The 23073-nt window shown below is 50.4% G+C and overlaps 2 protein-coding genes across 3 annotated transcripts; both read right to left on the bottom strand.

The window, feature by feature from the left end:
• Positions 1-1062: 1062 nt before the first annotated feature.
• On the bottom strand, positions 1063-12643 carry LOC148323953 (SH3 domain-binding protein 4-like). The gene is made up of 5 exons (XM_088315715.1): positions 12445-12643; positions 7848-8025; positions 5383-7730; positions 2373-2561; positions 1063-2291 (listed from the first exon to the last, which is right to left on the bottom strand). The coding sequence occupies exons 2-5, from the start codon at positions 7969-7971 to the stop codon at positions 2061-2063; spliced, it is 2892 nt and encodes a 963-aa protein (XP_088171841.1). The 5' UTR covers positions 7972-8025; positions 12445-12643; the 3' UTR covers positions 1063-2060.
• A 787-nt stretch (positions 12644-13430) lies between these two features.
• On the bottom strand, positions 13431-22868 carry pde1a (phosphodiesterase 1A, calmodulin-dependent). Of its 2 annotated transcripts, XM_088314832.1 has the most exons (16): positions 21667-22866; positions 19583-19609; positions 18389-18505; positions 17870-18052; positions 17659-17725; positions 17245-17361; positions 16615-16755; positions 16272-16372; positions 16087-16212; positions 15746-15847; positions 15522-15642; positions 15297-15378; positions 14836-14956; positions 14572-14756; positions 14227-14400; positions 13431-13894 (listed from the first exon to the last, which is right to left on the bottom strand). In XM_088314832.1, exons 1-16 carry the CDS (start codon positions 22605-22607, stop codon positions 13848-13850), a joined length of 2652 nt encoding a protein of 883 aa, XP_088170958.1. In that variant the 5' UTR covers positions 22608-22866; the 3' UTR covers positions 13431-13847. The 2 variants fall into 2 exon arrangements, with proteins under 2 accessions (XP_088170958.1, XP_088170959.1); XM_088314833.1 differs by lacking the exon at positions 19583-19609 and having other exon boundaries at positions 21667-22868.
• Between the last annotated feature and the right edge of the window lie 205 nt (positions 22869-23073).

The raw sequence follows: 23073 nt of genomic DNA, 5'->3' as shown, positions 1-23073 counted from the left end.
GGTTACATTCTTAGGTGGCCATTTGACTAAATGTTGTCATTCGTCAGTGGCGAGCTGCCTGAGAAAGCTTCCATCATTTGTCAGTCCAAGCTGCCATCGTCATGTTGTCACTTGGTCAATCGTTGTGTTTTCACATTCACTTATTCCAAAAGTGTAGGCCGCCCGCAGCTCTTTTGAACTCGTAAAAGGCCCAAAAGTTTACATTTCAACTTTCAATGGCTTACCTTAACCAGAATCCAACTCCGCACTGTCAACCACGCGTAGATCAAATCCGACACAAGTCGCGCACGCCAACTTGTCGTCTTATTCTTCTTCTCCTTTCATGAGCTGATTCCAACTCGTTAGTGCGCCACCTACTGTACACTAAGGGCAAAGCGTTTCCAAATATAAATTAAACACACGAGACAGTCCTGAATAGAAATCAGGTCTCCAAGATTTCAAGTAAAAGCACAATCATGAATGTTTATATGCAAATAAATACACATTCATAAAATATTAGGGCGGGCATAGCAAGTTTTTTTTTGGAGTCATGGCAAAGTGAAGCGAGACCTGCTTCCGCCTCCTTAACCAATCATAGCCAGCCGTCAGTTTTGCAGGGATCCCTTTGAAAACGCGAGCACTTATAAAGTCAATGCAGTCATCTCGGAGAGCAAACACAGAGAGACGGGCGGGGCGTGTCTCTCTGACGTCAGCAAAACGGGCGTCAGTCGGTGACGGACGAAAGGTTTCACCCGGTTTCTGATGACTACACTGACACTTTTTTTAAAGTTTTATTTTAAGTTCAGCAATTGTCAGAAGAAAGGGTGTCCGTCAGTGACAACACGAAAAAGCTGATCAACACCAATGTTGACCACCAAAAGTTGATTAAAAAGAATCAGTTCATAGCAAAACGCGACTTTAGTGGCCAAACGAAGGAGAAAAGATATTTGGACGTTGACATAGAGCCATCCAAACGAGAGCATCGATTTCACCTCAATGTGAGGAAAATATGAAAATAGTCCACATTTTGCCACCGCCAAGGAGGAAAACATTCACACACATAAAAATGCACAACGATCCGACTGACGAGTATGCAAATATTTACACTTTATTTCTGATGAGCAGCAATGATGGCGATGATGTCACGTGACCGCGCACTCGCCCTTTTTTGGCAGATGTTGAGAGGAAATACAGCAAGTGTGAACGCGCCGCTTGTTTGTCGTCGCCGTGTCAGCAAGCACTTGAAACGCACAACCGGGCCACATGGTGTCGCTCTTGTCTTTGCTGAAAGGGGGCGTCAGAACCAGAAAGATCATTCCATCAAATCCCAAACAGACCCAGTTGCACAAGAACGTGATCCGACTATACAGAACCAAATGGCACTGGCACCTAACCGGATCACGTGAGAATTTGACTTAATGGTTCTGGAATTGGCCCAATCACATCAGAACCGACCAGATGCCACCAGAAATTGGTGTGGTTCCACGACACGCTCCCCAAAAATACTTCCCATGACGGACCGAATTTGGAGGAGCACAGAGCGGATCCCATCAAATCGGAACTTGAACCAATGAAATCTCAACGCAACCCGATTGCACTAAAACGGGCACAATCACAGCAGAACTGACCAATCGCACCCCAGAAATTGAAACCATCACTTCAGAACCAACCGGATCCCACGAGAATTGGACCAATTGCGACAAAAACCGACACAATGACATCAGAAGTTCACAGCGGACTTGAAGCCAACTGCGTCAGAAAGGGAAACTATCGCAACAAAACGGACCTATTCACGCCGAAATGTGACCCAATTGGGTGAACTGAACCGAATCGGACCGGATCAAATGAGAAACAAACGGATACGGCAGAATTGGCGACGTGAAGCGCCAAAACAGGCAAGAATGTGAACGTTGACGAAGAAACAAGACCCGGAATTCATCGAGAGTCCGGTTCCGAGCATTTGGCAGTCGGCCGTTGAGAAGAAAAGACACGAGCATGAGCGCAACCGCAGGACAGACACACAACCGAGTGTAAACAAATACGAACGTGCGGCCTGTAGAAAAGCGAGAGTAGAAAACGCGTCAGACGGCAAAGTCGTCGGAAGCGGCAGAGGCGGTGCTGAAGGCGGAGCTCCGGAGGGCGTCCAGGCAGTGGACCAGGAGCAGAGTCCCGCTCAGGTGCTTCCAGCGTTTGGTGATGGGACTCTTCATCCGGTCCAGGCCCACGTGGAGGTCCTGGATCACGTCCCGGTAGCTGTCGCCCATCTGCGCCGCCCACGTCACCAGGAAGTCGTACGCGGGCTTCCACATGGCCTGAACCGCAACAGCGCCATCGTCATCGTCATCATCATCATCAATAAGGCGTGAGAAAGAGAGAGAGCGAGCGGCGGTCACCTCTCCGTCCACGACGCCGTTCTTGTCGCGGTGCGGCGCCTCATAGGCGTCCATCTGCTGGCGAGAAACTTTGACAAGGCGCTCGGCCAACTCGCGCCAGCGTCCCGCCACCTCGACCGCCGTGGTGAGCAGCACAAAATCCATCACCAGACGGGCGACCAGACCCTGGCAATCCAGCTTCAGCAGCGCCTAATGCACAAGAAAAAAAAAAAGGACCACAAGCGTTTCTCTCAAAGGCTGCATGTCTAATCTTCACGAATACGGTCGACAGGAGTTCCTCAGGGAACAACCTCGAGTACCTCGGTTTTTTGCCTTTATTTTTCCGATTGTATTGTATTCTATGGTTTGCCTTCAGCATTCCCACATGAATTTGAATGTTTTTAAAGAGACGCGCAATCGATGAAAAAGGACAAAAGCGTGAGGACGGAAGGCGCTCTGTGTTTGCGTTCATGCCCACAACGGCGCAAACGGCGACATTTTGTGTCGCCCACAATCGAGGCGAGCTTCGCGCCACACAAATCAAATGTTTGGAAGAGAAATGCTGCTTTGGAAAATGCAAAAAGCGACGCCATCTTTGGCCTCAATACTTTTTTGTAGACAATTTGAACTCCGGGCGGCGACTAAACGAGCTCGGCCGGACGTGCTTCCTTCCTTCCGTTCCGCTTGATTCTTCTCATCGTCGTCGTTATTTTCCCATTCGGGGCCGCCGCACCATCGGTGACATTCCGACCTCATTCCGGCGTCTCGTTACTGGTGTGCGTGACCTCTGACCCTCGCGTCTGACGGACTGAAATGAGTCGCGCATTCCAAGCCGGGCCGCTCTGGGGTTGCGGGCGAGCAAATGAGGCGAAAATCAGGAAATGCGAGAACAAAGACGGGAAAATGAGAGCAAGTGGACTTGAAAGCCATGATGGTCTTATCTTATCTTATCTTATCTATGCGGGAAAGCTTCCGGAAGGTCCGGCCGGAGATTTTGTAGCCTCCCGGCTCACGTCGGACTCTTATTTGGCGTGAGCCGACATGGCGGGAATTTGTTAGCGAGTCGACTTGCGGGTTTGTCACGTGTGGACGCTGGCGCCTTGAGATACGAGTTGGCGTCGTCAAGGCGCTCTTACCTCAAAGCATCTTTGTCCTTGAGAATGAATGCAAGTGCCGTTCGTCCATTTGAGTCCCCCCGACCCCCCCCAAAAAAAGCACACGGCTGTGCCGTATATTAACGTGGAATGTCTTTTGTCTTTTGAAAATGAACCTTTTCTTCCTTTTGTTCACAGACAATAAAAACCGTCGCTCATTGGACATCATGAAGTTTGCATTTTTTTTCTTTTTGTTTCTGGAGGACGTCTTCATCAACAGCACAACCTCAAAACAACTTCAGCCGGTTAAACGAAGCGCTCGGCTCGGCTCCGTTTTTTTTGCATTTCTCCAACACAATCGATTCGACCGCCGGATCGTATATTTGCGTTTTCGTGAACTCGATTTATTGATCATCCCTTTCAAGCTGCCGTTTGGAGGACGGCAACAAACGACGTCAACTGAAGATGAATCAACGAATTGATTTTGATTTTGAATTTGAAGTTGAAGTTGAACAAAATCTCCAAACGATTCCTCCGTCATCCAAATCATTGTTGAGTCATTTGACGAAAGGTGAGTTGTCGATGAATTTCTGCATGACCGTTTCAGTGAAGGAAAAGAGCACGATATGGTGTGAAACAATAACGGACAGTAGAATGACAAAAAAAAAATGGACTCCATAAAAACAATATTGCGATTTGGGACAAGTCCAAAGTCGCAAGAAAGCAGTTTTTCTTGAAGCCGTTCATCTCTTTCAATATTGGCGGCGACGCGGTTTCGAGTCGACGTCTCGGCCCAACTGAGCGAGTTGTGGGAGGGAGGCTCCGGCGCCGCTTTGTGTTTCTTGAGAACAATGAGGCGGGAAACATCTGGCGGCCCGAGATGCTTCCGAACGACACGCTGGCACCTGATCCGTCTTTCTCCCGCTTGCCGTCTTTGCGGCACCCAAACTTCCAGAACAAGTTTGCTGTGCGGTCAGGATTTCGTTCGGTCTTTGGCGATGAAGCGAAGCGGCTCCGTCGGCGCAACAAACTCATTGCAACTAACGAACACGTCGCTGACCCGCGACAAACTCGTCAGCGATTCGACACAAACTCATCACGCAGACGTGCCGTGAGGGAGGTGGAGCAGAAACGAGCCAACTGGACTCGTGACGAACGGGCGGCCGCTTATTGGGACGAGAACTTTGTAGAATAGCGACCAACCCAAGCACGTGCAGACTGGTGACAGTTGAACGAGGAACAAACTCCGACTTGCGACTCGTCCAATTCACGACGGAATTGACGCGAAGCAGACGAGTGCAAAATGCAGACAAGCAGCGACGGAAATAATGACGACTCGAGCGCGGGGTGCTCGTCGGGGTAACAATAGTACGGTAACTAGAACGGGGAGGAGAAACAAATGAGCTGCTTTCCCCGGGTTGCCTTCATCTAAAAATAGACTCCAGTGTGGACGGCAACTTGCCGCAATGTTCGGATCCAAGAGGAACACGAGAGCCGCCGTCGGTGACGAAGGCGGCCCACTAAAAACATGATTTGCGGATTTTCTTTTCACTCGCTAGGAATGTTTGCGCTTAAAATGCGGCCACGTCCACGAAAGACGTTTCCTCAAACGTTTGACTCTTACGTTCGCCTTCGTGCTCAATTTTCTTGCTTTGTTTTTCTCTCACACACACACACACATTGCAGAGTGTGTCGTCAACAGGCACTAATTAAAACAGAGACGAGTGACGAGCACAAAGAAAACTAGAAAATAACTCAAACCGGTGACTGAGCAACTCGGACAATTGACTATAGAATAAAAGCCCAAAGTAGATGACTGACTAGCTCGTCACCAACTGCCAACAGACGCCAGAGACTTGTTGGTGCCGCAATCGGCACGTGAGAGAGACGCCGGCGGCACCAAAGTGGACTTTGCGCATCAGGATTGGTGGACTCACCGTGAGCAGCTCCTTCTGGAAAGACTTTCGCTCTTTGCTGTCGGCGTTGTTGCAGTCTTCTTTCAACTTCTCCAGAACGCAGGCCACCCTCTCGGGCTCACTGTCCAGCTCAGCCCGGCAGAAGTGCGTCACGGGAAGGTTCTGGTAGCCCAGGGCGTCGGCGAACGCCCGCCAGTTGCCCATGTTCTCCATCAGGACAGTGCGGACCGAGGCGTAGATGTAGGTCAGGAACTTGCAGGGCCTTAGAACCTGCTCCAGTAACAAGGACGTGGAGAGCTCCGGCCCGCTGAAGTAAATGGGCTTGACTTTTCCCGTCACCAGCACATTTTTGGCGTGGACCAGTCCCACCCGGCCCTGGTAGTACCCAATGTACCATTCTTTGGTCCACAAGTGGCCCTTCAGTTTGACCTTCTCCTCACTCAGAAGTGCCACAAAGTCTCCTTTCTTGTACTCCAATAGGTAGCTGTTCTTAGTCTGCCGGATGACCGTCTTGATCAGTTTTCCAAATCTGAGGTTGGTGATCCGGCGGTCGTGAAACACCGGGTACTTGGTGGCAACGGCAAGTGGAGACAAGATGATCTTGCCCACTTCCTTCTTCTTCAGGAAGCGACGCTGCATGGACGTCTTTGGACCCGTCTTGGGCGGCGGCGTGGGCGTCTGAACGCAAAACTGGCCCAGTATCACATCCTGGTCGTCTTTGACCTGGATCCTCAGGGTAAAGTCTGAAACATCGGCGCCGTTGCGAGAACTTATCAGGTAGACGAGCCGACTTACTTTGCCCAGTTTGATCTGGAAACCGCGAATGACTTTGGCCTGCTCGCTGGCCTTCACCTCATAGTTGGCCATGTTGGAGTACACCCCGACACTCAGGTCCTGGGGCCTGGGCAGGACAAACTGGTGTTTTCCCCACAGCTGTAGCGCAACAGGTGGTGACGATTGCGCCTGCTTGCCCACTTCGCTCACCAACAACGACTTGGGGGCGCAATTGTGACCGAACATGGCCACAACCGTTTTGAACGAGGGATGAATGTGTTTGGGACCATACACCCCTAATGTGATCTTTTTGACCACGTGATCCCACACATTGGAGTCTGGAAATGTGGACTGGGACTGCACCACCACGCAAATGTACACGCATGGTTCCAAATTGTCCAGGGACACGTGAACCGTGTCGCCGTACACGACGGTCTGCGAGATGGGGTTGTACGGCCCCTCTTTACACTCGCTCCTGACGCACAGGATCCGTGTGGTCTCACGGTTTTCGGCTTTGACGACGACAGACACCTTCATCTCCAGCGTAATGCTGCTTTTGGTCTCCATGTTGCTGAGCTTGAGCTCCACCACGGGGCCAGAGGTGGTGCAGCGATCGTTGTTCAGCTCCAGAGGAGGGTCTAAGAGCGCTTTGATGGAGATCTGCTGGGTGTCGCCATCCACAACATGTCCCTCAGGGATGTGGACGCTGATGTTGGTGTCCGGGAGCTGGACGGTGCCTCCTGAGCTGTCCAGCCGGCAGACGATGTTGGTCTCCACCGGCTGCGTCTGACCCCAGCCCGGGTTTTGGCCCAGAGAGTCCAAGTTGTGGCAGGACCTGGCCAGCTTGCGGTGGGTGAGCCACGCTGTCCGGAAAGCCTCCCTGCTCTGGAACTGCTCCGGAGCCGGCGCTTGAAGGCCGCTGAAGAAACCGGCGGACATTGGAGGGTTGTCCGACTGGGCCTGCAGGATGGACATGTCGGACAGACTGTAGGAGCGCTTGCTTCGGAAAAAGGGGTTATCTCTTCGAAGCCCATCCCCCGTCGTGTGACTTAGAGGGTTCAAACCACTCCAGCCAAAACCGTTATTAAAGTCCGCGGTGCTGATGACGGATTCGGATACCGACGGAGTGTCAAAGAGAAGAAGATCATCCGACTTCTCGTTGCTGTTCTGGTCCAGCGGGCTTTGAGGACCGCCGCACAGGAACGGGTTGGTTGAGGTTTGTGTGGTTGCGAAAGGATTTCCGTTATGGAAAGCCGTGGGCTTCAGAATGACACCGGCCCACTCCCCGAGAAGGTCCATTTCCGAAGCCGTCTCTTCCCTGGTGTCCCCCGAGGTGTCAATCATGCCGCTGTCGCTGAAGGACGAGTCTCTGAAATTCACGGGCTCCACGTAGGCGGCCGGGATGTAGCCCATCTCCGTGTTGTTGTGAGCGTACCACCACTCGTCGCCCGACGTGTCCAGAACGTAGAGTCGGTCGCCTTTGGAGAATTTGAGCGTGGTGAAGCTGGATGGGCAGTAGTCCTTGATGGCCACGACCTCTCGGGCGGTGCTGAAGGAGGCGGTGGCGTCCAAGCGTAAGGCACTGGGAGAAGGCACTGGGAACAGAAGATCAGGGACCGTGTCAGGTATGAGGGTGTGAAGACTCCGTCTTGGACTAAATACTGGCTCGCTTCCAACCTGACGAGGCTCGACACAAAGTGCTCTTAGCTCACCTTTGACATCAATCAGGCTGGACTCGGACACGCTCTCACCGAGGTCAATCAGCGTCCCTTCGGACCTGCAGCGAGGCAGCGAAGCGTTGCTATTGGCCGTGGCTCGGATCCGGTGGGCGGCCATGTTTGGAGACGATTCTCTGGGGGCAACGTCAGCAGTGTCCTCCTCCTGTCATCTCTGAAAGACACCGCACAGATTTCATGAAATGTCAAACGACGCTCATCGTGACCTTTTCAAATGGCTTCCTTTCGACAGCCTGCCCGAATTTGAGCCACTTTCACTTACGACGCAGACCGCGGAGCGACGCCTCACGTCGGCTACCGCAAAGTGCCGCTAACCCGTCTCTCCAAGTCGAGTACCAAAAGCCGGCAGGTCGGACAGATTGCTGCAGCACGACTTTTGAACGGGGCGGGGGTGACGCTACAACCGGGCCAAGAGAGGCCCGTCACAAATCTGGGTCGGCCCAGTTAAGCCTCTGCAGCATTTTATTTGCTATTCTCCGAAAAAAAATCAATCCCGGAGCCGCCGTCCTTTCACAGAGTGAGTATCTGTAAATCTCTGAACGGGGTCGACAGTTTTTATGAATAAGGCCGGAGGGTCGAGGCCGGAATTGAACCGAGATAGCGGCCGGAGGGCGGGGGACTGACGGGCAAAAAAGGGTCAAGTGCCCCGGCGCTGGTATTTTCAAACCATCACTTGGACAAGTCTCAAGAATGTCCCATCCATGGTGAGTTATTTTGAGAACGAGCCGACAAGTGATTCATGTGGCCCTTGAGATGTTAAAATCTCGCATTTCGTTTAGCAAATTGCCTCTCGCCCAGCCCGGTGCCGCTTGCGGACCACCCGGCAGCTCGCAGGAAGGAGACGTTCCTGTTTTAAGGACACACACGCATTTTGACACTTTGATGTTTACAAGTGAGCCTCAGCTGCAGTTGCCATGGTGACGTGGGAGGGGGGGCGGGCGTCCATTTTAGGCCTCTTGCCGGGAAGCAGGAAGTGAGCGGCCGAGGAGGAAATGCCTTTGTGATGACAGTCTGAGACCACCGCAAGGTAGATCCTCCCGCCGCTCGTATTATGTGCCAGCACGCAGACTAACTAACGCTCAACAAATCATTTCTCGGCCAGCGGGCTAGTTAACGACATGCCCCCGAGCGCGTGTCCGTTCGCGACGGCGGAACAGTTAAACATCATCTACTGCAATGTCAAACGACGGCCACGATGAAACATTGATGAACCGTCAAAAGCAAGGTTACTTTTTAACATTCCTAACTCTCATACAAGTGCAAAGAGAGGAAAAGAATGAATTGAAATGAAAGAAAACAAACAGCCGGCTCGTGCTTCAATTAATAAACGCGGTTTTTTGTTTTGTTTTGAAATCCTGCGTGATTTTTACACATTATACAGGCAGCGTTAAAACAGCTAATGTGGCTAAGTGGTCACTGAAGTGTTGTTGTTGTTTTAAACTCCAGATGTCAAACTCGAGTCGCTAACTAAGCGTCAACTCGTTAAACATCAATCTGTTGTTGACATGTAAACGATAGGATAGGGCGCCGAAACATTCGATTTCACAGTCAGAAGCACCCTTGGCGACAAAGCGGAAAAACACAAAAATGACTTTGCCACTCTTGTTTTAAACTCTCACTTTGGTCGCTTTTAAAGGGGCTGAAGTGGCTAGCGGCTGCCACATAACTCGTTAGCTAGCATCAAAATAAATAAAAAAAACACACACACATAAAACGCAAAAGGAGGATTAACGATTTTGACGAAATTGTTGTTTTTGTTTGGATCACTTTTGCAGGTCGCATAATTGGCTAGTCGCTAGCATGGCTAATGCAAAGGCTGCTAACGGATACTAATGGGTCGTACACACTCTTGTTCCCATGACAACGGCATTTTAGCAACTTGAATGTTTGTAACATTTTGTCACTCCAAAACAAAATGGCCACAGAAAGCACCATTGTGCCACCTTTCTTGGAGCGAAGCGAACCTTTCCCAAAAAAGGGCCCCACATTCCTTCAAAGACTTTGCTTTTATGTCCTAACGGGACCTTCCCCAACAACAGTGTAAATATTCCCGCCGAAGGTTGGCCGTGCTTCTGAGAATGTTCCAAACCAAGCAGAGCGGCGCGCCGGGATCTGGACAGAAGGAATGTGAGGAATGTCGGTCCACGGAATGACATCATGAATTATTCAGGAGGAGCCCGAAACGGCGGCGGCGGCGGCGGCCATGACGACCGCGACCACCACCGCCGAGGGAAAGCCACGCTCTTTGTCTCGTTGATGACATCATCACTTTCATTCAGATGACGCCAATCTTCCTCACTCGCTGTTCACACGGGCCTGACTGATAAAGATTTGGATTTTTTTTTTTTAGGCTGCTCACACCGATCCCGATATTTGTTCGTTCATTTATAAATGACGTAATTCATAAAAAGACTTATTTTTGGGACCCTGAATACTTCCGACAACAAAAATATTGTTTGACTGTTTTATGACAGTGACTGAACCATGAATTGAATTTTGTTCTTTATTTGCTATTTTTTAGTGATTCAAAAAACAATAACTAAAGAACAAGAGCGAGTGATTTTAAGTGATTGGTTTGCTCACAAAAGCATATTTGCTGATATTCATATATTTTCCTGATGACGAAAGAAATCAGAAAAAAATGATTGTCGGAGGCCTGAAATCCTTTTTTGAGGCGCTTGAAGTGCTCATTCAACTTTTTTTTTTAACAACGATGCAGCCACTTCTGACGTCGCTAATGAAATAGAAAAAAAGATGAGCTGGTTCGCCGGCTAGCCCGTTCGGTCGCGTCCAAATCAAGACGATAATTCTTGTTGCTTTTTCGAGCAGCGTGAAAGGAGCGCCAGCGGCTCGCCCGTTGGCATCGACTCAAGCGAGAGGCAGCAGGTGAACAAACAAACATTTGCATGCAAGCTTGTCACATGCTCGGCGAGCGGCTGATACCAGGCCGTGACGCGACCTCCCTGGCGGGGAGCGGGAGCGGGTCCAGGCTCGGGGGAGACGCGGTGCGTGGGGGTCCGAGGAGGCTTATCGAAGATCACATGCGTTGCAGGAAACAATGAAGCTCATTCAAGAAGCAACCCGAGATCAGCACAAGTTTGCGAAAAGCGCGACCACGACCTGACAACTGTTGCTTATTATTTTTGCTTTCATTTCCATAAATTGCTTTCATTGAATCAATCGGTCTCTTTTTTTCTTCAGAGATGGATACTGCGTCTCGCATAGATTGTGCTTCCTTCAAAGATTAAATCTGTTAAGTGTTAGCTTGACTTCCCCCCCAAAGTCCACTTGTGTTTTTGAAGTACTCCCTTCACCGCCGATCCCAAAATGAAGTGCTTTAAACGACCCCACTCCGCGAAAGGGACGACCTCGCTGGAAGTCCGGAGCTGTCAATCTTGCTTAGTCCAACTTTGACATTTGGACACGCTGACCTCCTGCGCTTGGACTGATTGGAAATTGTCACTCACAGAGCAACGCCGTCGTGTCCGTGCCTCGCGTGGGATGCGGAGGACCACCGCGCGACCATCACCACAATATTTGCGATTTGGGGGAGGTCCGCAAAAGAGCTCACATTTGATGTCAATAAATCCAAAATATTGGGCAGCTGGCTTTTATATTTTCACAGATTGAAATGGACAAGATTAGGAGTGTGCAGATGAATTTTGGTGGCAAAAAATAAAATAAATAATATATAAATAATAAAATCAATCAAGCCGGCAAACAACACAAATTGCAAAATTTGCTTCCCTGCCATGACGCAGACAGCCTGAGATAGAAAAAAAACATATGCACCAAAAAGGGGCGTGCCAATAGGCAGTTTTAGCCGTTACAAAGAAAACTTATATCGCTACAGATTCTTTGAAGGGAAAGAAATTTAGTGCTGACGTCATATTTACGCACAGACCTATAAAATTCAACCCAATCAAGTGTCCCTTTAAAAATTGATTACTAATGACGTGCAATTATTCATTACTCATCACAAAAACAGAACAAAACATCAAATGAGATTTGGTGACTATTGAAACATGCGCGTTATTTCTTTGCGCTCGCTTGTTGTTTGCTTGTTTTAATTGCGATGACGCCATCGGTGGCTTTCTCAACGTGGCCCCCTGTTGGCCTGGAGTGGACACTACAGCACACGTTCCACTCCAAAACCACTGGGCGTCCCGTTTAGTCTCGGTGAATAACAAGCTCCCATGATGCTCATCGCGGACCGAACAAGGTCCGGTGAGCCCGAAGAAGCCTACAAAGCATCCGCGTCCCTAGTCTCCATGGCAACCGCGAGTTTAACCTTCCGACACCGTGACGTGTTGGACGAGGAGCCGCCGCCACCGGAGCCTCGCATCGGAACCGACTCGTTTCGATAGCCACGACTCCGTCACGACAAGTAAACAGAGCAGCAAACAAAACCTCCACGTTTGCGTAAAGTCTTTTGGGGAGGTCGTCGAGCCTCCCGGGCTCACTTTGCTCCCGGGGTCGCAAACTTTCCATGAATCCGCTAAACGCGCCGCCATGACGACGCCAAGATGAAGAGGAAGACGAAGATTAAGATGAAGAAAAGATGGCAGCTCACCGGCTAGCACGTCGCGTCGCGCCATCGAAGCCGAGCCGAGCCGCCGCCGTTGCCGTGGAGCTTCCTTCGCCTGACGGCCTGCTTGGGCTGGAGGCTCCGCCAACGGGCGAGTGAGCGACGGAGAGGCGGGAGAGGGAGAGGTGGGAGGGGGGTATGCAAGCGCCGGCCCGCTCGCCTCGTCAACTGCCAGCCCGCCTGATGTGACCCGGCCAGGGAGGGGCTGAGGCGGCTCCGAAAGGAGGAGGACGACGAGGGGAAGCGGGGGGGGGGAGGAGCCTCTCTGCACCACGTCATCGGCACCTCCGCACGTACTGGGTCAGGCTAATGAGGAATGCGCGATACAAGAAAATATGTGATACATGTGATATATATTTGATACACTAATGTCGATATTATTGCGAGTTAGGGTTAGAAAGAACAATATATATATATATATATATATATATATATATATATATATATATATATACATACATACACACACAGTCAGATCCATGGCGGTCGAAACATTTAATGGTTTTATTGGCATTTGGAGGTTGCCACTTGTTCAATCCACAATTTTTTTTTATTTATATTTCTCGCTTGTTCGGAGCTCAGAAGGCATCAACACGGAATTATTTGGTAACTTCATTCCATAAGCACAAGTAACAAACGATGTGCCCATAAAATATGAACTGAAATTACCTTTGGGATGACTGGCCGCCTCAGATTGGTCAGGATGAAGTCGGAAGCGGAGTCTTTGACGTCACTGTCACGCAAATTGACTGATGGGGTGGTTTCACTTGACTCTTTACTGGCACCTGGTGGCCACCACCGGTGGTACACTCACGTGGAGCGGCAAATCGTGTACTTCGGTGTGTGCGTGTGTCTGTTTATGCAAACACGTAAGCGGGCATCTTTGTGTGTTGGTGAGTCCAGATCACGAGAATGTAAGCGTGTGGTGTGGGTCACCCACAAGTCAGTGTCATTTATGTGGAGGAGTGACGTCACGTCTTTGACAATGTTTATTTCAATTGAAACACAAAACACCTGTACCACACGCACATGCACGCATACACGCACACACACAGTACACTCTTCATTGGCACAAAGTGTTTTTGAGAGGGTTGCCATGGCGATGTGGTGATTGACAAAGCTCCAAACATCACCATCACGCTTCCATCACACTCTTGCTAAGTTAGCTAGATGGGTGCTAAGTTAAATGCTTGTTGAGCGTCCAGTGTGTTCTGCGACACTCGCTGTTTGCTGTGTTTGCACAAGAGGCCGCGCTGGCGTGACGCCTTCAAGGTCAGACGTAAAGAAAAGTTCCAAAGGCCTTTGCCAGGACTCCTGACGGACATCTTACAATCTGCGACCATGGCGACAGTTTCCCCGCCAGAGTTCACGGCAGACGAGACGAGACGTTAGGCGTTTTCTGGCTCCTCCTGGTCCTCCTCTCCTGGCCCCGCCCCTTGGACAGTTACGATAGCATCAAGTCAGGCCGCTTGTGTTTGTGTGTATTGTTGTGCACACATTTTTGTGTGTGTGTGCGCACGTGTGTCCTCGTGGAACTTAGTCATTGTGCGCCAATATGTGCGTGCATGCATTGTATATCATGCATACGTGTGTGTGTGTGTATGCGAAAATAATACACATCCATATACGCGCACACGCTATTTTTGGTAATTCATGTTTTCAAGTGTGTATACGTGCTACAGTATAGCGAGTTTGAGTGTGTACGTGTTAGTGTGTTTGTGTCAATGTGCATGTTAGTGTGAGCACGCGCATGTGCGTGCGCACTACCGTTCCATCTGGAGTGGTCCTCGGGCTGGATGTCAGCTGAGTCTCGGTCACGGTCGTCGTAGTTACGTGTTTGATCAGCTGGGCGGCAAGCAGAGCCCTGTGATTGGTCAGTTGTGCAGCTTTCCATCTTGGACTCCGCCCTCTCCTGATCTTCTTGCTTTTTATTGGCCAGTTCTGCCAATCATATCGAGACGAGACACTTTACATTCGTTTGTGTTTGCGTGCGTGCGCATGCATGTCTGCGAGTGTTCGTTCGTGTGAGTTTATATATTTCCCATGAAGAATTCAGGTGGCAATTTACGCACGTATATTATTGCGCGCGTTCGCGTGTGTGTGTGTGTATACCATCCACGGAGAGTTCCTTCCACCTGTCCTTGTTTTTGTTGATGACATCACTCAGGTGCTTCCTGAGGGCAGGCAGGTCAATGGCGCTCAGGGAAAAGTCCATCTGTCCATCGTCGCGGTTGCCGTGGCGACCGCCGCTGTGTCTCTGGACAGACTCCACAGTGACGGAGCCGCTTCCCGTCAGGCTGGACAAACGGACACATCGGCAGTCAACGGGCGCAATGCATCTTGGGAATCGCCGTGGATGGCGTCACGAGGCGACACCTGGATCGACGCTTTCCCGTCTCCCGGGCTTTCCTCTCCTCGTCGATCAGAGGACCCATCACTTTCTCCGTCATGTCCACCAGGACGCTGAACGTCGGCTCCACGATGAAGTCGATGAAACCTGACGAGCAATCGATTGGTCCATTTAGCTCAGTTTTGTGCTTCTCTTGATGTTTTGCAAATGAAAAACAAAATATTTGCTCCCCAAAAGGCAAATCTTATTTTGCCCAAACCGATTTCACAAGTCCTCAACATTTTGGACATTTTCCAATTTGTAGCGCGGCTCGATCGCCAGAGGTTCCGGTCGTGCTCACCGCGACTCGGCAAATTGATTTCAACGTTGTGCTGCACATGATGTTGCAAAGTGCCGCTTGCAACATTTGATCATGACAAAAAAAATAAATAAATAAAGCAAGCTAGCCAGCCGCTCGCTACTTTTTGCGATGACTTTGGCTTCTTACCGATTTGCGACTGTGCGATCATGGTGGCTTTGCGGTCGCAAAGAGGAGAAAAAGGAAGGCCTAGTTCCACTTCTTTGTCTCCCTGCAACACAAAATACACACTCGGTGATTTAGGTCAGAGTGTGTGTGTGATCAATCGTGGAGAGACGTCGTGTGTGTCATCCGCATGAGATGTGTGTGCGCACGTGTGATGGGGTGTGTTTGTGTGTGTAAGCGCACACGCACTTGTCTGAAGAACTCCTCCATGAGACTATGCGTCCAGCGGTAATGCAGCGGCCACGTTTTAGCGGGGTGGCTAATGTCGGCGGCGTGCAGCATCAGAGATAAAACCTTCACTTTGTCCAAGCTGGAAGAACACACACGCAGCAAGAAGACAAAGGCCAAATAAAGCTGCGCCGCAATCCAAAAAGAGACGGACGACCAAAAACTGCGAGGAGTTGTTGGAGGACCTGTGCGACTGCGCGAGGGTGTTCCTCATCGTCTTGATCTGCTGGAAGTGACACGACATGTCCGTCGACATCACCATCTCGATCACCAGAGCGCGAAGCTCCCTGCGTGGCGCACATGCAAAACACCAAACGGAGCTCAAAAGTGTGCGAGTGATTTGTCAAGTGGGATTTGTGTGCGTGTGTGTGCACGCGTTCTGCTGTTCTCTATTGTTTGTGTTTTAATTTCTACGACCCCATACGGAAAGCGCTTTGTTACGGCTCCGGCTGATGTCAAACGCGCTAGCCAAATCAATCAAGTTGCATCGTATCGTGCGCGTGTGTGTGAGCGTGTGCACGCTGACCTCCAGTCGTCCTTGTTGAGGTTGACCAGGATGTTGGTGTCCTCCTCCGCCATCAGCCTGTAAGCGGCGCTCACGTGGTGGTTCTCCAGGACCGACCGGTCGTTGTACAAGATGGCCACCTCCGACCTGATGCGCGCACACATCGGGTCACATGAACGCAAACGGCCGCTGGCCAAGATACAAACCTTGTGTGGAGGTGGAAGTTGTTTGTGGTTCCCGTGTGCTCAAAGTCGTGAATGGCTGCAGCAAAAACCATCGCCAAGATTTCCAGCTCGCTCAGCCAGTGCTACAAACACACACACAATTATGAATTTCATCCCCTTAAAGTGGAAGCAACAGAAAAGTTGCTCACATTGCAATTACATTTGAAAGACATTGTGTGTGTGTGTTTCAATACATCGCTATACTGTGTGTGTGTAAATAGAACGTGTTTGAATGTGCCTGCATTATTTGTGTGTTCATTTTGTGTGTGTGCGAGCGACATTGCTGAGTGAAGTTGCAGCAGTCAGTGTAGCAGCATTGCGTTACCATGGTTCCGGTGTGCAGCATGAGGAAGTGCGCCGTCTGCGTGACATCGGCGGCGTGGACCAGGTTGTGGTAAGGATTCTTGTGTTTGCTGTAGCCGTTCTCCAGAGCCTCCACAAACTGGACCAACGCCGGCACCGGAATCTGAAGCACACGCACACAAACATCCGGCGACTACACAATCGAGTGTCACCTCGCTCACGACGCAAATCGCTCGTGCCCCCCCCTTTGAAAGAGAGAAAACGCCACAAATGTCTTCGGGCAGACGTGAACTACCATGCAGAAAAAAGAATAATCAATGCATTTTGAAAATGGAATGTCTTCAACTTTTCATGGCTATCTGCAGTTGTTTGTTGAAATTCCAAATGAGACTTGCATTTCCCCGCACCAAAAGTAGAAAACGCAAGCAAAAAAATAACACACCAGATGCTTTCACTTATAACATCAACTGAAGCTGCCCGGATGTTGTGGCGTTCTCTGCTGCCACCTTGTGGCAGAAAGTCTCAACCGCACCCCCCCCAAAAAAAGGAAGCGAGTGCTGGCTCGAAACTGGCCAAAGCGCAAGTTGGGACACTTGGAAGTCAAGTTCGGCGCGCTCCGCACGCACACGTGACCACATGAAGACGCGTGTACCCTGAACCTGTTGATGAGGTCATAGCGCGTCAGGAGCTCGTAGACCAGAAACTTGAGGGCATGCTCGCCCGTGCCCTCGTGAAGCGAAAACACGTCGAAGGACCACTGGTCCACTTTCTACCAAACACAAAAAGAAAAAGATCATAATCATCATCAACATACTAGTTTTCATCATTCTGATAACTAGTTGATTATTATACATTTGATTACAGATGTTTTTATTTAGGTTGGACTGCTTTGATTTCATTTGATAGATTATAACAACACAGCAATAATAATAATAAGATTAAGAATACATTTCTCAAAAAGTTTATATATATTTTGAATTAAAAAAATGTATTGAATACTATTTTGACACGACTTCCCGTTGAAAGAACATGATGAGAAAAGAAAAGTTGAATTATATTTTGTTACCTTGAGAGCGGTGAGAGCCGTGGGCGGGTACGTCAGGCCGGCCATGTTGGAGGTCCGTCTGTACATCCTGGCGGGTCACCACGCACACACACACACGCACACGCACTATTGAGCATATTCATAGAATTTCTTTTTATAAATTCAGGGAAAAAAAAAAAAGATAATTAAATCACATTTTTTTAAAAACAGCATCGATGGCGGTGGCGCTTACCTCTCGACAAAGATCCCAGCCTGCACAGCGTGCACGATGCTCCTGAAGCGCGGCTTCTCCTCGGGCCGGCGCTTGGCCACGCCCATCTTGCGGCTGAACGTGCACGCCAGCCAATCGCGAACCTCTCTGGGCACCGACTCGGCCGGCAGCTCGCTTAGATCATCTTCGGGGTCCAGTAGACGTCTTCCGGCGAGATATGTTTGAGAACATTTCAGTCAAGTAAGTGGAAGAATATTTCAGTCGTGAATGAGAGCGCTTGAGTAGTGTGTGAGAATGCTGGAGTGTTGCGTGCAAGAGCGTGTCAATTGTGGCACGAGAGCGATTCCAGACGATGTGAGAGTTTCAGCGATGTGTGCAAGCAATTCAGTGCCGTGTGAGAATGTTTTGCCCGAGTGTGAAAGCGTCTTTCAGGTTTATGTGAGAGCGCTTCACTTTTTGGTTTGCATGTTTTAGATGCAAATGTTTGTGGTTCCGTTTCGTTTTGGAAGTAGTGTGAGAGAGTGCGGCGGGCCTTCTGACTTGGTCTCGTCGGCGTAGACGGCGTCCAGCATGGCGGCGGCCATCTGTAGGTTCCCGCGCAGCTCGGCAAGGTCCAGCGTGCCGCCGCCGTCCATCGCCGCCATCGCCGCTTTCAGCCTCAAAAGAAAAACTCAATGACACACTCGGCAATGGAACGCACGCACACAAACAGACGCGCGTCGCTTTGGCCTCGGGGAAGTCCGCTTCGCTTCACGCTAACATATCATGCGAAAGGCCATAGGCAGGCTAACAAATAGCAGCGCTGTAAGCGACGGCGAGCTCAACAAATATTTTCAGTCATTCCAAAGGCCTCGGTATCAAGCGTCTGTGAATTACGGGACAGAATACCCCCCCCAAAAAGTCATAATTGACTCAATTGCCAAGAAGTTTTCCCTTTAAAAAACGACGGCAAAGAGGGTCGGAAAATAGTGTGGATAAGTGGTGCATTTAGAAAAAAAACAGCCAACAGGTTCCACTGAGAAAATGCAGAAGCACAAATATACGAGGTTCCGCTGCGCTCGCAGGCATGTGAGTGACATGTATTGCACATTATGTTGCAGGTGACGACTGAGGACAAGCGTGCCAGCGTTATACTGCCCCCATGTGGCCAAGGCACGCATACGAGAAGGAGCAGCACAATCGGGATGCAAACGTTCCTTTTCATTTTTGTCATTCAAATAAATCAGCTCGTTTTCATAGACGACAAGATTATTTGAGTTACAGTTTCCGGATGAAACAACACAGAAGGCATTTTTGGGGTCTTTTATTTTTCAGGGCAGAGGCCGGAAGGGATGAAAATGGCATGAATTGCATTTAATGTCACAAGGCACCACAAAAACGCCACAACATAGCCAGTACCACCGCTGCTATTATTAGTCCTGGTCTATTCATGATCACTTGGTCTTTTGTTGCCATGGCAACTAAAGCGTGTTCCATCATGACATCATTAAGTCCACCTAGGAGATGTGCTTGGGCCTTGGCGGACATCTTGGAGACGTCAACGAAGCAAAACTATGTCTGGACCGCTGGACTTGTGTGGATGAAAGGCATTGTGCAGTTGTCATGGTGACCAAACGGAATGGAATATGTTTTAGTTTCCATGGCAACAGGACAGCGAGCGATGGAGACATTTCTTAAGTCAAAGTCAGAAAGACTCCACTGGGAGCAATCATTGTGCGTGCGCGCGTGCCTTACCTCTGTGATGTGTTTTTGTATTTCTGCCTGCAAAGAAAAACAAATGTTGCGCATAGTGAAAGGGTCCAAAGCAAACAACCACCACATCTTCTGTTTACAAGTAGACAGGACGGACCGCCACTCCGTTCACCTCAACAAAAGTGGATGTGTGTGTCGATGATGTGCGCGCTCACGTGCGGCTCAAAGTGGCCCAAGCGCAGACATTTCATACAAAAAGTGACATTTGCTCATTTTCCACGCGACCAATCAAGCCATCTCATTGGCCGCCGATTGCTTGAGAGCTCCGCCTTTTCTCCCGCTCGACCTTATTGCCGAGGACCGCTTCAACTTATTTGCCGCTTCACATGATGACGACGCTCTACCTTGGCTTCGTTCCATCTTCAATTGAATTCAATTTGATCTTTCGAGCTCTGAGCCACAAACATCTGGAAAGGCCCCGACGCCAACGAACAGCAAGCCAGCAAAAAAAGAAAGCGTCCGAGTCTAAAAAATGGATTGTTGAGACGTTCCGCTCAGCAACGGCTCAGCTTCTGTTGCGCATCTTTTCATAGTTTTGATGTTGCCAATTTTATCCGTGGACGTGCAATAAAAACAATAAAATAAAATGAAAGATTTCTATTGTCACACGCGGTGTTGCCAGGCAACTTCTGCGGCACATTTGCAATAAAAAAAAAGAAAGAAAAAAAAAGTGAGAGACGCTTGAAGCAAATGTGTCTCCCTCACTGTTTGTTTCTCACACGTTTGTGTGTGTGTGCGTGCGTGCATTTGTGTGTGTGTGTGTCAGGATTGCAAAACGCCGTCTCAGCCTGTTGCACTCATTTGTTTGTTTGATGACAAAAAAAGAGGACAAGATGGGCGCCGCGCGGCAGGTGTGCCAAGCAAGAAACGCGCGTGGCCCAACATGGCCGCCGCCACCGATGATGATGATGACATCATCACCAACGCAGACCTCCGGCAAGGCCCGCCACGTGAACCTTCTGGACGATATTCACCGCTGTGAAATCAATCTGCATAAAGGCGGTTAGCGTTGCTATGCTAACAAGCTAGCTCGCGACTGAAGCAAATGCCGGCAAACGCCGCTACCACATCTGGACGGTGACCTGAACTGCTTCCTCTGTTGCTCCACTTCACCGGCTTTTGCGTGGCCGACCACATTTGGCACTCGACCCGATCGACCTCAAGCCCACCTCCTCGTCCTCCTTCAACCTCATCTGCCGCTGTCTTGTCTATCTCATCTGAAGCGCGAATTTAGCTGCCTAGCTACTGATCGTATCTGTCATGACCCGTGTCGGTCATGTCAGGGGTTTTGTTATTGTCACGTCCCACGCCGTGCTTTTGTGTTGTTTATTTTTGTCAGCTGATTAGGGTCGTTTCCCCTCAGCACTCCGTCCCCACCAGCCACGCACCTGTTCCCCGTTAGCCGCGCACACCTGACTCCCATCTGCTCCCCTAATCAATGGACTATTTAAACACCCCTTGCCGACAGCTCAGCGTCGGAACATTACTCCGTTACGGACTGTCACGACCGCTCTTTGATCTTGTTCTCGCTCTCGCTCTTGTTCCCGCTCTTGTTCCCGTTCCCGCTCTTGTCCCTAGTTTTTGTCACTGTCCTTTTCCTCGGTTTTTAGTTCTGTTAGTCACGTTTTGGTTGCCCTTGTTACTTTGCACCCTGCCACGTTGTTTGTCCTTGTTTGATCCATTTAATAAATTCCCGTTAAGTTACCCTTATGCCTGGCTTCCCCGCATTCTTGGGTCCACCGGCAAGCGCGACAGCATCTAATCTCCAACTTGATCTCATCTGCCGCTCGACGTGAAAGGACGTTCGAATTTAACCGATGTTGGACCCAATCTGTCCTTGTGCTCGATGTGCTGCGACGTTTTCTGTTTCGACATGGCTTCTGCGGCGACAAATGTGACACACGCAACATTGAGCACGGAGCACGTCGCATGTGACACGTTCGCTTCCTGGTAATGCCGCTCTGTTGCCACGGCAACGGGGCAAACTGCTGCCGCGGCTTCACACGCAAACGACACTTGCCTCACGATGACATCATCAGTACGACGTCATCCCGCTTTTTACTTACATTCCTCGGAGCCGAATGAGAACCTGACTGCTGTGGTTTTGCTCCAACGGGTCCACAAAGTCCTGCTCCTCCTCCTGCCGCACCTCCACAATTTGTTGCTCCTCTTCCTGCGCCATCGCTTTGCTTTGCAGCTCTTCCTGCAGCAAGTCCCTCATTTGTTGCTGTTTCTCCTCCTCCACCTGGGGCCGCACCTCCTCTTGCTCCATCTCCGGCACCTCCTCCTCCGTTTGTTGCTCTTCTTCCTGCAGTACAGCATTCTGCTCCGGCTGCTTCTCTTTCAGTCCCTCCTCATGCTGCTCCTGCTGCATCTCCTCAGCTTGAGTCTCTCGCTCCAAGCTGTCAGCAAGCTGTTCCTCCTCATGGTGCACCTCCTGCATTTGTTGCTCTTCCATCTGTTGCGCCTCCTCTTCTTCCTGCAGCTGTATGTCGTCTTGTTGCTCCTCCACCTGCGGCATCTCCTTTATTTGTTGCACGTCCTGTTGCAGCACCTCCTCTTCTATCGCATTCTCCTGTTCATCCGCCGGCTCCATACGAGCACCTCGCTGCATCCCCTTTGCGTGTTCCTCTTCCTGCCCCTCCTCATCTTTTTCCTCCTGGACCTCCTCGTCAATTTGACCCTGCCATTCCACCATCCCTTGATGCACCATGCCCATCACGTGTTCCGCTTCCTGATTCTGTACCTCCTCTTGTTGAACCGCCTCCTGCTGCACCTCCTCATGTTCTATGTCAATGGCCTCTAGCGCCTCCTCTTCATCTTCCTCCTGTTGCACCGCATCATCCTGCTGCACCTGCTCCTGCTGCGCCTCCTTCATCCCTTCCTCCTCCTCAGTCCGTTGCATCTCCTCCTGTGACTCCTCCTTGACTTTCATCTCCTCTCCCTGGTGCGTGTCCCCTTCCTCCTCCAGCGGTATCGTGGCCTCCTCTTCGCCGTGGGTGTTCATATGGGTGTGGAGGAGGCGCAGAAGGAGAAGGGGGAAGCCAGGAAGGAACGTCGGAAGTTCATCAACTTCCTGTTCGGGGACGGACGGATCTCCACGACGACGACGAAGCGCAGAGCAAGGAGGCGTCAGTGTTGACAGGTGGAGAGGACGGTCAAAAAAAGAAGAAACTGCGGACTTCCTGCAGGTCTAGACGTTCCTGAGGATCGCACTCCTCGTCCCAGAGTGTGTCACTGTGGCAACGCAGGCAGGAAGCGCGCGCGGCGGTGGGAGGGAGGAAGGGAGGGAGAGAGAGAGAAAGAGAGGGCGGCAGCGGAGGACGTTAGACGGCGTTACCATGGCAACGCCAAAGCGGCCGGTTGCTAAGAGTGATGGAATCCTGCAGCCGACACACATACCCCATCATCGCACTTGTCATTCTTTACTCCTCCCTTTCTACTTTTCTGTCATCTTTGCTTTCAGCCCGCCT

This window comes from Idiotropiscis lumnitzeri, chromosome 14 (assembly GCF_059441095.1).
Source record: "Idiotropiscis lumnitzeri isolate Australia: NSW breed Sydney's pygmy pipehorse chromosome 14, RoL_Ilum_1.0, whole genome shotgun sequence".
In the NCBI taxonomy this organism is placed as follows: domain Eukaryota; kingdom Metazoa; phylum Chordata; class Actinopteri; order Syngnathiformes; family Syngnathidae; genus Idiotropiscis; species Idiotropiscis lumnitzeri.
Note: the sequence above shows the minus strand (reverse complement) of the source record. Positions and strands in the feature narration are given on the sequence as shown.

Bases quoted from the DNA above. Each gene is read 5' to 3' on its own strand.
- pde1a (XM_088314832.1), bottom strand. From the start codon at position 22,607: ATGAACACCCACGGCGAAGAGGAGGCCACGATACCGCTGGAGGAGGAA. The intron at 15,643-15,745 runs GTCCTCCAACAA...GTGTTCTTCCAG, and splicing joins ACCCTCGCGCAGTCGCACAG to CTTGGACAAAGTGAAGGTTT. The intron at 14,757-14,835 runs GTGTCGCCTCGT...CCGTTTGTCCAG, and splicing joins ACGGGAAAGCGTCGATCCAG to CCTGACGGGAAGCGGCTCCG.
- LOC148323953 (XM_088315715.1), bottom strand. From the start codon at position 7,971: ATGGCCGCCCACCGGATCCGAGCCACGGCCAATAGCAACGCTTCGCTG. The intron at 7,731-7,847 runs GTGAGCTAAGAG...TTCTGTTCCCAG, and splicing joins CAGCCTGATTGATGTCAAAG to TGCCTTCTCCCAGTGCCTTA. The intron at 2,562-5,382 runs GTGAGTCCACCA...CTTGTGCATTAG, and splicing joins TCCAGAAGGAGCTGCTCACG to GCGCTGCTGAAGCTGGATTG.